Source organism: Parus major, chromosome Z (assembly GCF_001522545.3).
Source record: "Parus major isolate Abel chromosome Z, Parus_major1.1, whole genome shotgun sequence".
In the NCBI taxonomy this organism is placed as follows: domain Eukaryota; kingdom Metazoa; phylum Chordata; class Aves; order Passeriformes; family Paridae; genus Parus; species Parus major.
Genome location: NC_031799.1, coordinates 37,893,844 through 37,909,589, shown reverse-complemented (window position 1 = coordinate 37,909,589; position 15,746 = coordinate 37,893,844). Strand labels below are relative to the sequence as shown.

The 15,746-nt window shown below is 38.2% G+C and overlaps 1 protein-coding gene across 2 annotated transcripts in view; it reads left to right on the top strand.

The window, feature by feature from the left end:
• Positions 1 to 15,746, top strand: part of PTCH1 (patched 1) — a 67,308-nt gene that overhangs the window by 27,497 nt on the left and 24,065 nt on the right. For both annotated transcript variants that reach the window (XR_004500486.1, XM_015615025.3), the window contains 8 exons: positions 432 to 553; positions 1,817 to 1,964; positions 2,830 to 2,961; positions 3,289 to 3,444; positions 4,047 to 4,145; positions 5,636 to 5,761; positions 13,167 to 13,285; positions 15,244 to 15,643. Coding sequence is in view for 1 of the 2 variants with exons in the window: in XM_015615025.3 (XP_015470511.1) it covers positions 432 to 553; positions 1,817 to 1,964; positions 2,830 to 2,961; positions 3,289 to 3,444; positions 4,047 to 4,145; positions 5,636 to 5,761; positions 13,167 to 13,285; positions 15,244 to 15,643 (1,302 nt within the window). In the remaining variant the exon portion in view is untranslated. The remainder of the gene's footprint in view (positions 1 to 431; positions 554 to 1,816; positions 1,965 to 2,829; positions 2,962 to 3,288; positions 3,445 to 4,046; positions 4,146 to 5,635; positions 5,762 to 13,166; positions 13,286 to 15,243; positions 15,644 to 15,746) is intronic.

Genomic DNA, 15,746 nt, shown 5'->3' with positions numbered 1-15,746 from the left:
TACAGTTGTCAGCTGTGGCTGTGGCACTGCAGTGATGTGGCATTTCAGCAAACCAGTGCCTCAGACAGACAATAGCCACTGCTATTGTCACACAATACAGCTGCAGGAACACGGCTGCTGCTGCACTCCCATGCCATGCAGAAAAGCCTGTCCTCAAGTAGCGCCAGTTTTGTTGATTTTTGTGATGAATTTGAAATCATGGGCCTTGAATTTATATATTCCTTTATCAGTCACATTAGGCTTTGGAGCAATTGCCATCTGGTCGACAAGCATCTGGGTGGTTTCTTAACTTGATTGGTTGAATGCCTTTCTCCTAGTAGACTACCCAGATGGTCTTTTAACATCCATGATTCTAACTGAGAGCTGAATTGAAGTATGAATTTGTCTAAAGTTATGAAACATATTAACTGCTTCTTTATAACCTTTTCTAGCCTCTTGATGTAGCCCTTGTTTTGAGTGGTGGATGCTATGGACTATCAAGGAAATACATGCATTGGCAGGAGGAGCTGATTATAGGTGGTACAGTCAAGAACAGTTCTGGTAAACTTGTCAGGTAAAAAAATATTTAAAGAAAATGTCAGTTTTAATTTCATTTTTTGGGATACAGTAGAAGGACAATATAAACTCTGTTGCCTTTCATGTGCATTATAAATTTCGCTTTAGGGTGACATGTCTCAAGAGAGCAGAATTTAAAATAATGCTTTGGTTGTTGTTTAAACCTAAGGTGGTGTCATCGTTTCCTGCTTCTAACCTCAGAATGATAGTTCATGTCACTCAGAAAGAAAACATTTTACTGGCAGCTTTGTTGTTTAGAATGTATGTATAAAGCATTGAACAGTGTGTAAAGCACTGAACACCTTTGATCACATTTTGGAATATGATCAAAGGAACAAGGAAGAAAAATAGTGCGAGTAATGTATGCACTCATTTGACTTCTCTCAAAATTCCAAAATATCTACTAAATGTTTTATTCAGGGTCAATACAGAGAATAGTCTGTTTTCATGTCCCTGTGTTGTTAATACAGCTTTGAGTAGCAGAACAAACTCAAACCCTTTGTTTTAGACTACTGATAAAGACATAGAACACTGGAATTTAGTGGGGGAATAAAACTGTGTAAATTACTGTTCTGAAAAATGCAGGCCATACTAAATAAAATGAAGCATAATTTTTCCAGGGAACTTTTAACCTTTTTAGCATTCATACAATGCATTGATAAATCTCTCAAGAAAGACCCGAGTAAGGCACTCCTATTTAAAAAGAAAATGGTTCCTTCTAGTTAAGAAGAGCTTCTGAAATTGTTGGATGGAGTTGCATACTGTGGAAATTCAGGATGGATTGCCTTTGTGTACTCCACACAGCTTATTAAGCATGAGGAGTTTAATCTACCACTTCTCTCCAAAGGATGAAAAAGACCAAGGTCTCAAATGACATTTTGCCAGCATTTACAGGACCTCATAGAAATTACTATTCCTGTAGCAGCAATCTGTCCTATCAAGCATGACCTTATAACAGATTTGTAGGGTTATATTCTTTTCTCCTGAAACTAATCCTACTGAAAATAACGTCAAAATTCTTACTAACTTCAGTGAAAACAGTTTTAGCCTCAACACTTGCATGGAACAAGTACAGCTGCACCAGATACACAGTAGAATAATTATACTCTGTTCAATTTTAAAACAAGCACGAGCCCTATAAAATCAAGAACTCAAGAAAGCTCCTGTTAGAATTGCATTTGAAACTTCATACCATGAAAATATTTTCCTGAAAATGCTCAGTTGATGCCTCTTTCTTCTCTCTCTTCTTTCCATGTCACAGTGCCCAGGCTTTGCAAACCATGTTTCAGTTAATGACCCCTAAGCAAATGTATGAGCATTTCAAGGGGTATGAATATGTTTCACATATCAACTGGAACGAGGACAAGGCAGCAGCAATTCTGGAAGCCTGGCAGAGGATGTATGTTGAGGTAAAATTGAAAATAACTTGGATACTATACTGCAAAGTCCTGCTAAGATCCGCTGCCTTCTATCATAGTTTTTTACAGTATTTCCTTAAGGAAGATGCTTAAACCAGAACTGAGTCAATGCCTCCCCATTTTTAAGGGTTCTTTTGGGGGTTTGTTCATAGTTGGGTTTTTTGGGTTTTTTTGTTTGGTTGGTTTTTTTGTTTGTTTGTTTATTTTCCCAGTAAGAAGCTGCTTGGTTATTCCTGTATGAGAAGCCATGAAGGTTTTACTTTTTGCTGCGTGGGACAATTTTAGTTTGGGCCAAGAAGAAACCAAAGAGCTAGCTGGAATTTAAAAGCTTTTGGTTGGCGTGGTTATTCTAAAGGTGTCTGGAAGACATTAGCCAGCCATGGGCTGCTCTCCCAGCAGCAGCCCAGGTGGGGAGGCAGTGTGACAATGCCTGCCCTCTGTGTCCCAAACCCTGCCCTCCACTGCGCTGTTTCTGACCTCTTTAAATGGCCAGGCAGGGAGGGGCAAAGAGATGGCTGGCCTGGGGTTAAATGCAAAACTGCTACTGCATTGTGGAGTTACAAGAAGGGGTTCAAGTTAAGTGTTTGTAATGAGCTGGGCATGCAGTAGGCTTTCCTGGAGCGTGCAAATTCTGTCCCATAATCAGCAGCTTGCCAGAAGAAAATCATGAAACGTGCTTGTGTCGCATCAGTGTAATGTTTGTGTTAGAGCGTGGGCTTTAGCAGGAACATTAAGGTAAAAGGATTTGACTTCAGATATGCGCTGTAGAAGATGGTGATGACTTCTTTTGACTAAATGACTAAAATAAAAAGAAAAATTCTTTATTCACACGAAGTCTTATTTTTCCTTTTCATAGGTTGTTCATCAAAGTGTTGCACAAAACTCTACTCAGAAGGTGCTTTCCTTTACAACGACCACCCTAGATGACATCTTGAAGTCATTTTCTGATGTCAGTGCTATCCGAGTAGCTAGTGGCTACTTACTAATGGTAATAAAATAAATATATTCCATTTTCTTTGGTAGTAGAGCAAGGCTTAAAAATGTACTTTTTTTACATTAGTTACCATTTACATTAGTTACCATTTAGTAGTCCAGAGTATTTTGCAAATATTTAAAATTAAAAGTAGAGTTTGGAAACTTTACCTCAGGCTTCTCACCTGTTCCACTTTGTAACCTCTGTGACATGTCTATTCTGATTAAAAATTGTGTAAGGACCTGTAGGTGGGTGGAGAGAGACAGCTGTTAGAGAAGAATCCATTCTAATATTTTGGTTTTTTTTTTTCCCCCAAATTCCCCTTCCTGCTCCTCTCCTTAGCTTGCCTATGCCTGTTTAACGATGCTGCGGTGGGACTGTGCCAAGTCTCAGGGTGCTGTGGGGCTGGCAGGAGTCTTGTTGGTTGCACTCTCTGTGGCTGCAGGATTGGGCCTGTGCTCATTGATTGGCATTTCCTTTAATGCTGCCACAACTCAGGTATTTAGAAGATTCAAGTCTGCTGTTAAATTGCAAGTACTCTGTTAATGAATGAACACAAGTGAATCTTTGAGAAATAAAGTGCTGAAAAAATATTTTGGCTCTAGATCTTTACTTGTGCCATTGTTGTGTTTCATAGTTTATGCTGTGATAAATTAAATTATCATGCTGCCAAGTGATAGTGAAAAAAAACCCAGGTGTTACATAGTCTGTATAATTCTGTGTTGTTCAGTTTTTCTGTGTCCCAAGGAAAGTGGAGGCATCCTAAGTACCTAAGAGGCTGCAGATTTATTTTTACATCTGAATATACCAGGATGTTCAAATTCTGGAAGTATTTTGAATGTAACTTGAATTATTATCATATATTTGTATATCCAAAACTTGAATTACTTCTGGTAAGAATTTGTATAGTATATTTTAAGTTCCTCAGCTACATTCCAGAATAAAAGTTAATACCTGTATTGCATCCTTTCCATTTTCATTTTACCCATGGATTTGTGTAGAGTGTAATGTCAAAGTTGTTTTAATTAGCCATTGAATGGCTAGCTGCATGTCAGATCATAACACAACCTATTTGGGTTTTGTTTTGTTTCTTCCCCAAGGTTTTGCCTTTTCTTGCTCTTGGAGTTGGTGTAGATGATGTTTTCCTTCTGGCACATGCATTTAGTGAAACAGGACAGAATAAGAGAATTCCGTTTGAGGTAATGACAACATGGAGATTTGTGGGAAACGAAAGCAAAAAGTTTCATATAGGAACAGATAATCATATCCAGAATTAATCAGTGGAGCTTTTTTTCTCAATAGCTTTTCCTAGGGTCTAGAAATTCTTATTTCTGTCAAAATAAGAAATTTATAGCAATACATGTGGTCCTAGGACATTGTTGAATGATCACTTTGTTTCTTTTTTTTTTTTTTTATTGGTAGTGTCTTAGGTTTGATGAACTGTTACACAAAGACTAACTCTCATAATCCATATTCTGCCAAAAATTTAAGTGAAAGTTAATGCAAATTTAGGAACAAACTCAAATAGGAATCTTGACAATGAAACGATTAAATGATTTTAATAAAAGAACACACAAAAGATAAGGGGAAAAGAGAGGGAAGACAGTTACCTTTACATATTTGTTATGTCCCTAAAATTGAGTTATTTTCTGTATTTTTCTCTTGTTTTTATTTTCTGAAGTTTATAATAGACCATGACTTTTCAAAGCATAACATAAAACTGATAGGAAGTCTAAGGTGTCATCACTTTTATGATCCTTTACTTTTACTAGTCTTTTTAGCCTCAGTCCAGTTTCACATCCAAAGTACATCTCTTTAAAACTTTAGTGTGTATTTGCTGATTTTGTTTTGTATAATCTTGGTCTGCTTCATAATAGCTTGTTGGGTTAGGAAAGGGTTTATCTTGATTTCTTGGTGGGTTTTGTGTGAGGTCCCTAAAGGACACAAAATGATTCACACGATCACTCTTAGTGTCAGAACAAAACCAAATCACTTTATTCTCTGACTCCAGTATTTATAGATTCTCAACAATGACCAGGGATTGGATAATTAAGTTACCACCTTCCCAAGCACACTGGCCATGTGAAACATCCATTAAAAGACATTTCTTAGAAGGAATGTGACAACTTATGTTTACAGGACTTTCATGGGAAAGTAACTAAAACTATGAAAATATTATCAGAAGGTTTAATTTTCAGGGCGACATTCCCTAGACTTGGTGATGTTCTTTTTGTTTGTTTTGTTACATATTTTTTCAAGATGTGTAGCTAGATTATTCCCCTATGCTCTTAATACATGCTTATTTTGTCTGAAAAACAAGAACACCAAGTGATTCCACTGGTAAAAATTAAATCCTTGTCAACTGCAGATGTATTTGATGTGTTGTCAGTACCCATTTAGTCTGGAGCTAGAATCAACTCAAGTATGTTTTCTACCCTCAAAAAACTTGAGTGCTTCATCTGTGTTCCTACTGAACAGTAAATTTAGGATACAGTTTTCTCACATACTCTCAAATGCAAATTTATATTCAGAACATTTAATTGTAATGGAATATTTAATATGTAATAGAATAATTGTATTAATTGTAATACTTTTTACTGCTACTGTGTTGTATCTGTAGGATGACGCCTTCATTTGCAGGACATGACCTTATTTGTTTCACTTTTAAGCCACATGGTTTGTTTTGCAGGACAGAACAGGTGAATGTCTGAAGCGAACAGGAGCAAGTGTAGCCCTTACGTCTATCAGCAACGTTACTGCTTTCTTTATGGCTGCCTTAATTCCTATTCCGGCTTTAAGAGCATTTTCTCTCCAAGTAAGTTTATATCCTATTTCCTTAGCTCCTGTGTGCTGTGGAAGTGCGGTGTTGATACTTGTTAGTGGTGCTTGAAGCCTGGTTTTGGTGCTGCTGCAGTTCATGGAGCTCACCACAGCCGCACCACAGACCTGGGCAGTAACAACTGCTGTCAGCCCTCAATTCTCCTGCTCCCTCTTCTCATGCACAGAGCCTCTCACATCCTGTGAGCTGGTAAAAGAATACTCTGTCCCACCACAGCTGGGCTGAACACAAAACCCAAGCTGTATGTAACTAAGAGGAGACAAGTTTCCAGAGGGATCTGTGTTCTAAAGTTAAGAGGAGTAGGCTGTGGTGTGGTGTGTACTGTAATGTTCCTCACCGGCAATTTAATCCTTTCATTCATGTTTGTCTAGTTTGCTGCTCTTAAAAACTGCAAGTGTAATGACAGCAGTCCATATGCACTTACAATTTTAATAATTACTGCAGTACATTTACTGCCTTACTCCCAGTAATTTTAGCAAACTTGGAGAAAACTTCAAGAATTAGTTTCCAGATGGTTAGAGAGAAAACCTGAATTTTGTCTGCTGAGCTATGCATTGCTTGCTCTCACTTTCTCTGTCTTCCTTTACTTGTGATAGTATGCCTCCAGAAATATGAAGTATTTATTATATTGGAGAAGGATTTCTTCTAAAAGTGAAGACTGAAGAAAGCTTTGGGAGTTTATCCCCTGACACAAGCAATTTATAGCACTATGAACACTGTATTTCAGTAGTTATTTTTTTTTCTTCCCTAGCCTAGTTCTCCATTGATTTTTATCTCATTGAGCCCTTGGCTACCCAGAGGAAGCAGGGCTGCAGTTTTTCCTAATACATGTGGCAATTATTGCTGTTCTTAGAGATTTAAGTGTGCCTGCATTAAACTGCAAAATGGTAAACTGTTTGTGATTGCAGTTATGTTACTAATAAGCATTAATAATGTTTAAATTTCCTTTGTAATAGGCAATTGGCTAAATTTATCATTTAGCAGATGCTTGTGGGAAGTAAACCTAGGTATTTAGTCTTGAATGGTTAGCAGTGTTTAGCTCTGCTGATTTGCCAAAACATAGATGTCTCTTCTTACAGATCATGTGATAGTGAATTGTTTTATTTTATTGAAACGCAGAATAACTTGAGTTGTAACAGACCTCCTGAAGGTCATCTAGCCCTGCCCTGTCCCCTACTGCCTCAGCAGGGACGTCTTCAACTAGATTTCTCTGGGTAACTTGTTCCAGTGTTTTCTTACCCAATTTTTAAAAACTACTTCCTTATATATCATCTAAATCTACCCTCTTTCTGTTTAAAGTCATTCCCCTCGTTTTGTCACTACGTGCCCTCCTTGTAGCCCCCCTTTAGGTACTGGGAGGCTGCTATAAGGTCCCCCGAGAAGTTTCTCTTCTCCAGGCTGAGGAATCCAAATTCTCTGAGCTTTTATCACAGGAGTGGTGTTCAATCCCTCTAACCACCTTTGTGACCCTCCACTAGACTCACTCCCACAGTTCCATGTCCCTCCTGTGCTGAGGACCCCAGAGCTGGATGCAGGGTTCCAGGTGGGGTTTCACCAGAGCAGAGCAGAAGGGACAGAATCCCCTCCCTCCCCTGCTGCCCACGCTGCTTTGGATGCAGCCCAGGACAGGTTTGGCTCTCTGGGCTGGGAGTGCCCATGGCTGGGTCATGTCCAGCCTCTCACCCACCAGCACCCCCAAATCCTTCTCCCCAGGACTGCTCTCCATCTGCTCATCCACAGCCTGTGCTGGTACCAGGATATCAGATGCAGGACTGTGCACTTGGCTTTTGCTTGATCTCATAAGGTTTGCTTGGTAAAGACTAAGCTAGATGTGTGAAATATTTTTGTAGTATATTACTTCCGCTGTTATTTATGTCTCCTAAGTCTGTGGCCCAATTTCAAACATTCAACAGGTGCCTTCAGCAGCTAACAGGATACTGGAGGTCATCAGATTCTGTAATATATCTGCTTTTAGAAGCTACATCAGCCTAAATGCATTTCATAAAGAAGTATTCAACACAAATGGGCCATTTGTCGTAATCACACTGCTGAGCTGTTGAGTGTGAGCCACCAATACTACTACTCTATTATCTGATCAAATTTTTTTCTTGTTTTCACTCTTCAACATCATAATGTGACAGCTTGCCTTTAGAACATATCTGGAGACAACAGCTGTAATTGATACTGTAATCAGTTAACTTATGCATGCCTGTCCTAAAGTAATTTATTTTTGCTTCCTGCCATGCTACAGACTGAGTCACTGAAAGTTTAAAACAAAGTCTGCATAGCAAAATGACAAACAAAACGATTCTAGTGAGATTTCAACATACTATATTATTGTATGAACATGTTGATATTATTCAGGATAAAAACATCGAAGTCTTTTGTAAGGCAGTGATTAATATGGAATTTATGTGTAGGAACACACATGAGTGTCCAGAAATTAAGGTTTGAATTTCTCAAACTTTTCTCACTTGGTAATTTGTCTTTCCTGGAATACAGTAGCATCGTATTTGTCTGTAAGAGGTGAAACATACAAAGAAAGAGACTTAATACTGGGTATTCATTGATGTCAGAGTTACAGATATGACCGATACACTTACAAATTAGCAACTGCTAAAATGAAATCCTTTGTCGTTAGAAAGGAACATCTGTTAGTTGCAGTGCCTAACTTCACCAGGTAAAACCAAAATCAGGTGCTACTTTGATCTCAGTACTTGGAATTAGAGAACCATGGCAGTTTTGCTGGGTGGTCTGTATTTATGTATGGATTTCTTTATTTACAGTCAAATTAAATCTTCATTAAATCTTTACTACAATCAAATTAAATTTAAATTACAATCTCCTTCCTCTCTCTTCCTCTTACTCAGACTTGTTTAAACAAAAAGTCTTTGCTGTCTTTGATGATTTCCTAGCAAAACTTAAAAAGCAATAAAATACTGCTGCATTTACTTTTCACAGATACTACCATCTTCTCATCTAGATTATGAATTGTAACAGAGGGCTTCCTAAAAAGAAGGATTGCTCTTGACCTTGTTTTGTTCTTCATTCACTTTTTTTAAGACACTGTAAGGTAATTGTTAACATTTCCATAATTTTGAGGCCCAGTATTGGTAAAATAACCTGGCTGCTGAAGGAGAAGAAACCATTTCCTGCATCTGCAAGACAAACTTCTAGTTAGAAAACTCATGTTTTGCACATCAGTGCCTTCTCTCTTCTCTCAGCTTCTGTCATATTCTGCCAGCTAAAGCAGTTCATTGATACCTTTTCGTTGGTTATTTACATTATGGAACTCAAACACTTCAAGTCTGATGCTGTCTTAGGAGTCTGCTAGTGTTAGCTCTTTCCAAAATTTAAAAAAGTGGAATTCAGTTCTTTTGAAACTGAGATCTTTGCATGCACAAGTAGGGACTGGTTTAGTTCTTTCTAAATTCTAAATATTTTTAAATTCTTCTATTTTATTTTTTTTAATTTGTTGATCTTATTAGCCCTCTACTTAAACAGTTTTCGGGCTTGGAGACCCAAATACTCAGCTTTAAGAATCATCTCTAAGAGTACCTAGGACTCTGAAGGAGTAGGTCCTGAAGTTTCAGATGTGTTTTCTTTCTTAAAATTGTGGTGAAGGAAGAGGCTATCAGAGAAATCCACTGAGAGTTTCGAAGCTTACAGTAGGAATGTCTTAAACACAGCCCTTTGTTTTGGTTATAAGTGAAGGAAGTCAAGGCTGAGTGTAACTAACTCTGGGCTGTATTGTTTCCGAAGACAGACTGTTCAGAGACTGTCACACAGTAAGTTCTGCCCAGGAAGGATAAGGAAAAAAAAAATTATCAAACTCTTCTTTCTTACATCAGAAACTTCCTTCCCTAACAGCAGAGTGGTGTGGATCTACTAATGAGCAGAGGAATAACTTTTTTCCTCACCACAAGAATGACAAATTTTTTTTCTAAATGTAGAAGTCCATTGCCAGGTGGCAGTGGTGGGTTTCTGGAGTGAAAGAATGTATGTTTTTAAGCTCATTCCATTATCTTACTCTGCTGAAGTGGTTTGTCCCCCACCTTTATCCACATAATTTACCTTTCCCTGGCCCTGACATGAGAATTTAACAAGCAAAATTAAAGCCTAGGGGAAAAGGGGGCCAGGGACAAGGATCTGAGCCTGTGCCATGTCAGGAGGGAGTTGCAGATAGAGAGCAGTAGGGTGGAAGTTTTCCTGACAGACCTCCTCATCTGTTTATCACCTCTGGCTATACAGCACACCCGGTCTCCTTGGGTGGGCTGCCAGGAATGGCACATAGCAGCACATACTTCAGCGGGGCCCCAGCACATACCTACCAGCCTGGCTCCCTGCTCCCTTGCTGCCTCCAGCACAGACTGCCATTCTTCTGTCTCCCTTAACAGTTGCAGCAGCAATAATATTTTTAGGCTGTGCATTATGAAAAGATGCAAAAACCGTAGCGTGTTTCTCAGGAAGTGACCGACATAATTTTTTCTGATTAATGGAATTTTTTTACTGCTCTCTGATCTCATTTCACTGAATGCCTTCGTTTTACAGCCTTGATAGGTCCCAAATCTTACCTTTGTTGTTTTCCCAAGGAAAGGGTCTGAGGCCTTTTTCTCTCCCATTCCCATTGGTCTCTGAAGGTATGAGAGAAGATATCCTGTTCCCAGAAATCCTAAACATGCTTTCAGCTGTACTTGGGAAGCTTTGCTGCCACAGCTCCTTACTGCTTTTACAGGTTGTGGCTGTTGTCACGATCTCAGTTCTCACACTTTCCCATTCCACAGCCCTGTCTGTATGAATGGTGTCGGGAGGGAAGCAGTGGCAGATGCAGCAGGTCAGGGACTGAATCACTCCTCAGTAATTCATCCTTCCCTCTCCTTATCAAGTCACAGCGTGGGGTGTTTTAATGGGCCAACAAATTAGAATTCCTTTAAGAACTTATTTAGTTGTGAAAACTGAGAACTGTTAATCCTTGTAATGCTGGGTTAAGGTGGGTGAGAGTGTGTGATATATAGAAAGTGCAATATTAAGCTCTATGAATCTAAAATAAAATCAGAACAGAGATTGCTTTGAAATATTTTACTTACTGGGTGGTTAGTACATCAATGCTAGGATGTCACGGTGGAAAATCTATTTCTTTTGACAAAGAGATGTAGGTAGGCAGATTTACTGTGTGTTGTTGGATTAGTTTTGATGCTTCCTAAAAAAAATCAAATGCCAATACAACTAACTTTAATTTCACCTCTACCACACGGTTAAGTATTAGTTTTCGTACCTAGTAATATTTGGAGATTCAAGGATGTTAGGGTCTAGAGAGGGAACTGATATGGCATGAAGTATTTGCAGTTTATAGAGCAGAAACAGAGGACTTCTGTTGGTTTTTCAGCCATGCTGAGAGGGGCAAGAATTACTGAGTCAGACCTCAGCTATTTTTTCCAAATCTCAGTAAATCTTAGCTGATCCTTGATACAAGATCTTGGTTAGGCACAACTAATTATTCATGTTATATGGGTGATTCAACCTTTTTTTGGTTTAGCACCAGCAAAGAAAGCAGTTGTAAGAACGAGGTCCAAAAAACACCTTTCTTTCAACAGCAGCCATTTGTTTTCCTGACAGATTGAATTAATTCTTGAGCAGATCAAAAGCAAATCACTTAATTTTAAAGTCTTGGCTATGACCTTGCATACCTTTCTGTGTGAATATTTATAAATCATTAAATAATCGTTGGATCTTTTCTCACAAAGATGACTAAATACTAATTTGGCTTCAAGTACCAGGTAAATTCTGTTTTAGTAGCCCTGTCTACAGACAAGCAGAAGTACTAAAATTTTACTTTGCTCATCAGGCTGGAGACCAGAAAAGAGAAACAGCAATAAAACTAGCTTTTGTATTCAGCATATTTATGATTGAAATAACTAGAAAATATTTACATAAATAGTTGATTTGGTAATTTTCAGAACAGTAAAAACAATATCTAAGCTTTTTATTACAGTCTGACGGTTTCAAAACTGTAAAAATCATTCAGTGTGTTATTACTTTGATTTTCACAGATAAATTTAAGCAATTTATGTAATTTAACTGAAAAGCAACTCAATAATTTTTAAAATATGGATTTTGGGTATCACATTGTTTATACTGCCAGTTTTGAGGTCTGATCTCTCAAGATCAAAAGAAACCATATGTTCCCTTTGGGAAAAAAAGGCATCACATTTATTTTGGGTCACTTTTGTAGCCCAACTTTTATTCTTCTTTAAGACTGTATGAACACAGTCATTATTTCAGAAGTTACAGGTGGGGACACTTGATAGTTTATATATGGATAGCTTAATATGAAACTGAGCTATTACTGAGATGGCTACTGCTTACCAAACAGGTAAAACACAAGGCTTTCAGAGGGTTTTTTCTTTTCATTGGCTGGTGGCTGAACAATTTTCTCCCCTGTGTTTCTTCTACTCTTACAACTGTTGTCCAATTCCCAGTGCCCAGCTTTCTCTTTGTGATGGCTAGTGCTCCTAACAATTCTGCATTACAAATAAATGCTATCAATAATAATGATAGATGCTGCACCACATATGCTTATGGAAATTCTCTGGGAATCTCTGTGTGGGAAAGGGTTCAGAGTATGGTTTGAAAGGGGGTGGGCGGGGAGGTTGTTTTTTTCATTATGTGATACTTGCTTTACAAATTAAATCAAGTATTCTTGTTCCAATTTAAGACTCATTTTGGTAGACTGGCTCATAAATCAAGCACTGTTAAACACAGACATTAATACATATACTTGCTATGTGGTGTTGCTTTAATTTTAATTCTCCTTTAAAAATAATCCCTGATAAAATATTGCTCTTTCTTGGCTAAACTTTTAAATAAGACTATCAAGTACTATAGTATTTCACTAAACTGGTCTGATTTTTTAAAAATATACTGAAATCTTCTTTTTAATAACATGCTTTAATATTATCGTGATAATTGCTTCAGATCCCATAAATGTAAGACCTTCAGTTCTAGTTTCAGGTTTGCTTCCATTTTATTTTGCCTTGAAACTCTAAATATGTCAGAATTTTGTGTAAGAATTTGGTTACTGAGTCAACAGACTGTTTTTCCACTTCAAAAATAATCACTACATATTCAGGCATAGATGTATTATAATAATACAAGGTTGAGTGTTAAAATGAGTTTTGAGTATTAAAATAAGGACTATCACAATGTCATAATGAAATGGGAATGTAAATATATCTCTCAGTTTGCTTAGGCAAAAGCTTGAAAGCACCAGATGGGTTGCAATGGTAAGTGGGGATGAGGATCGAAAGGGATTTTTATGCTTTGTTAAGCTGATTCCTTACATGAAGTTTAGCAGCATTACTTATCCTATGATTGTCCCTAGGCAGCAGTTGTGGTGGTGTTCAATTTTGCTATGGTTCTGCTGATTTTCCCTGCTATCCTGAGCATGGACCTTTATCGTCGAGAAGACAGGAGACTGGACATATTTTGCTGTTTTACAAGGTAAGAGTGAGCTGTAGCTTTGTCCTTTCTGTGGTCACCAGTCAATGCATTCATTCCTTTGTCAGGAGTGGGAGTTCTTCATTAAGGTGGGGGAAGCATGTTATTGTTATGATTTCATTGCTAGTGACTGGCTTACATTTGCTACCTTGTTTTTTACCTGCCTGAAGGGAAAAGCTGAAATCCATCTGTGTCCCTCTCTTCTCCCACATTCCCTTTCCCCCACACTTTTCCCTTGATTCCTACGTATGTTCATCTTGACTGTTGGAGAACAACTTTCTGAAAGCAGATGAGAGATCCACTATTTAGGAATATCTTGAAGTATTTTTAGAATGTTATGATTTACTGCAAAGTGTCCAGTGTCAGTACTGGCTAATCCTGGAAAGCTGTACATAACTCATGATGCTGAGAAGCCTGACTTACCGTAAATCATTATGTTAATTATGATTAATGTTAATTATTTCTTTATGCTTTTATGCCTTTAAACCTAAATAAATAAATAAATTGTAAAATGACTTCCCCTTAGGAGAGTTTTTCACAGAACTATTAGGAATGATCACTACCATTACAGGATAATGCTTGATAAAGTGTCATTTGTGGCTGCAATAGTAATATAGAATGGTAATTCTGCCATTCTAAAGTGTGTGCAAATGTACTCTCACCTGATGCATAGCCAACTCTGAGCCTAGAATGGGAGTTCAGAGTCTGCTGTTGTCAGTGGAGCCACTGCTTGGAAACGAAACACCTTTCTTACCGTAGTTTTTGATTATGACTGCAGTGAAAAGGATGAGCTACCGTTCTGCACGTGTACTCCTGCTGTCATAACCAGGGTGTGGAGAATCTGCATCGGGGTGTCTTAGCCTTTTGCACACATCCAGGAGCTGATAGTTTGATATGTCAGAGGAAGAAAGCATTTACTAAATTTGTTTCTGAGAAAATGGTTAAAACAGGGAGAAAATCCCAAGCTATTGATTATTGAGTCATAATTTCCGAGAACAGCCAAATGTATTAGTGTCTTGGAGCCCTGGTTCTCAGGAATTCAGGGCACTTAGACCTTCCATTTATTCCCTCATCTGAAGCTGCACCAAATGTGCATCAGAATTCAGCCCCTTTGCATGTGAAGAAATGCAGTTAGTGAGAGCTTGCTTTGATTAAGTAGGCAACATTCTGAATTCCTCTTCTTGTAGGATCTGTGCATTTGTGAAAAATATCTGATACTGTTTACTATCAACCATTTGTCATTTCTCATGTACAGGAATAGGCTTGTCTGATAATTTATAATTTTTTTAATATAAACTAGGTATCTCTTAGGGTCTAGCATAGACTAAAATAAAGGGAATTCTTCCATTACTTCCATGGTTTTGTCTCTTCATATGGCCCACTTTTCCTAGGAATGAATCCTTTCATTAATACTTTAATGTTTTCCTGATACATAAAATATTCAGTCACTATATGGCAAGTGGTTTCAACCTGCCTCTCAAAAATCCGAGATCTTATCCAGAATGCCCGAGTTTTACTTAACAGTTACTTCATTTGTTCTTAACAGAAGAACTGTGTCTTGCATTTGCCTCTTCATCTAAGTATCTTAATTCTCAGCATGGGTAAAGAGATGCAAGCTCACAGGCTTAGTGTGCATTCCATCTGTGTACAACTACCTGATGAGCATGTGTAATTAATGGGGTGATGTGTATACATGTCAATGTCTTCAGACAGATGCCATTTCATTTTTCCTGGAGGACAAGAAATTTGCACCTGTTCTCAGGGCCTACATTATGAACCATGCCTGAGAAATGTCTCCTAAATGCACAGAATGAAATTAACATCTAAGTGTTACACATAATTAGCGTAAACTGTCCAACAGAAGTAGAAGCAATCTCAGATGAAAGCATGCTATCCTATCTAGCCTGCTTGAAATAAAGATCTGTCTCAATGTGATCTGATGTTTTTCTCTTCTCTTACAGCCCGTGTGTCACCAGAGTGATTCAGGTTGAGCCTCAGGCGTACGTGGAAAATGACAATACTTGCTACAGTCCTCCACCCCCGTACAGCAGCCACAGTTTTGCACATGAAACTCAGATTACAATGCAGTCCACAGTGCAGTTGCGCACAGAATATGATCCTCACACGCAGGTGTACTACACCACAGCAGAGCCTCGCTCAGAAATATCTGTGCAGCCAGTGACAGTGACACAAGATAATCTGAGCTGCCAGAGCCCAGAAAGCACAAGCTCGACAAGGGATTTACTTTCCCAGTTTTCAGACTCCAGTATACATTGCCTTGAGCAACCCTGTACGAAGTGGACACTCTCATCTTTTGCAGAAAAGCATTATGCTCCATTCCTCCTGAAACCAAAAGCTAAGGTAATTGGGGAATGATTTACCTGTTTTTCAAAATTACACTTCTGCCTTGCCCAGCTGTAAAATTGCCCTGGCAGTGGTATTAAATATAAGGAGTAAATTCAAC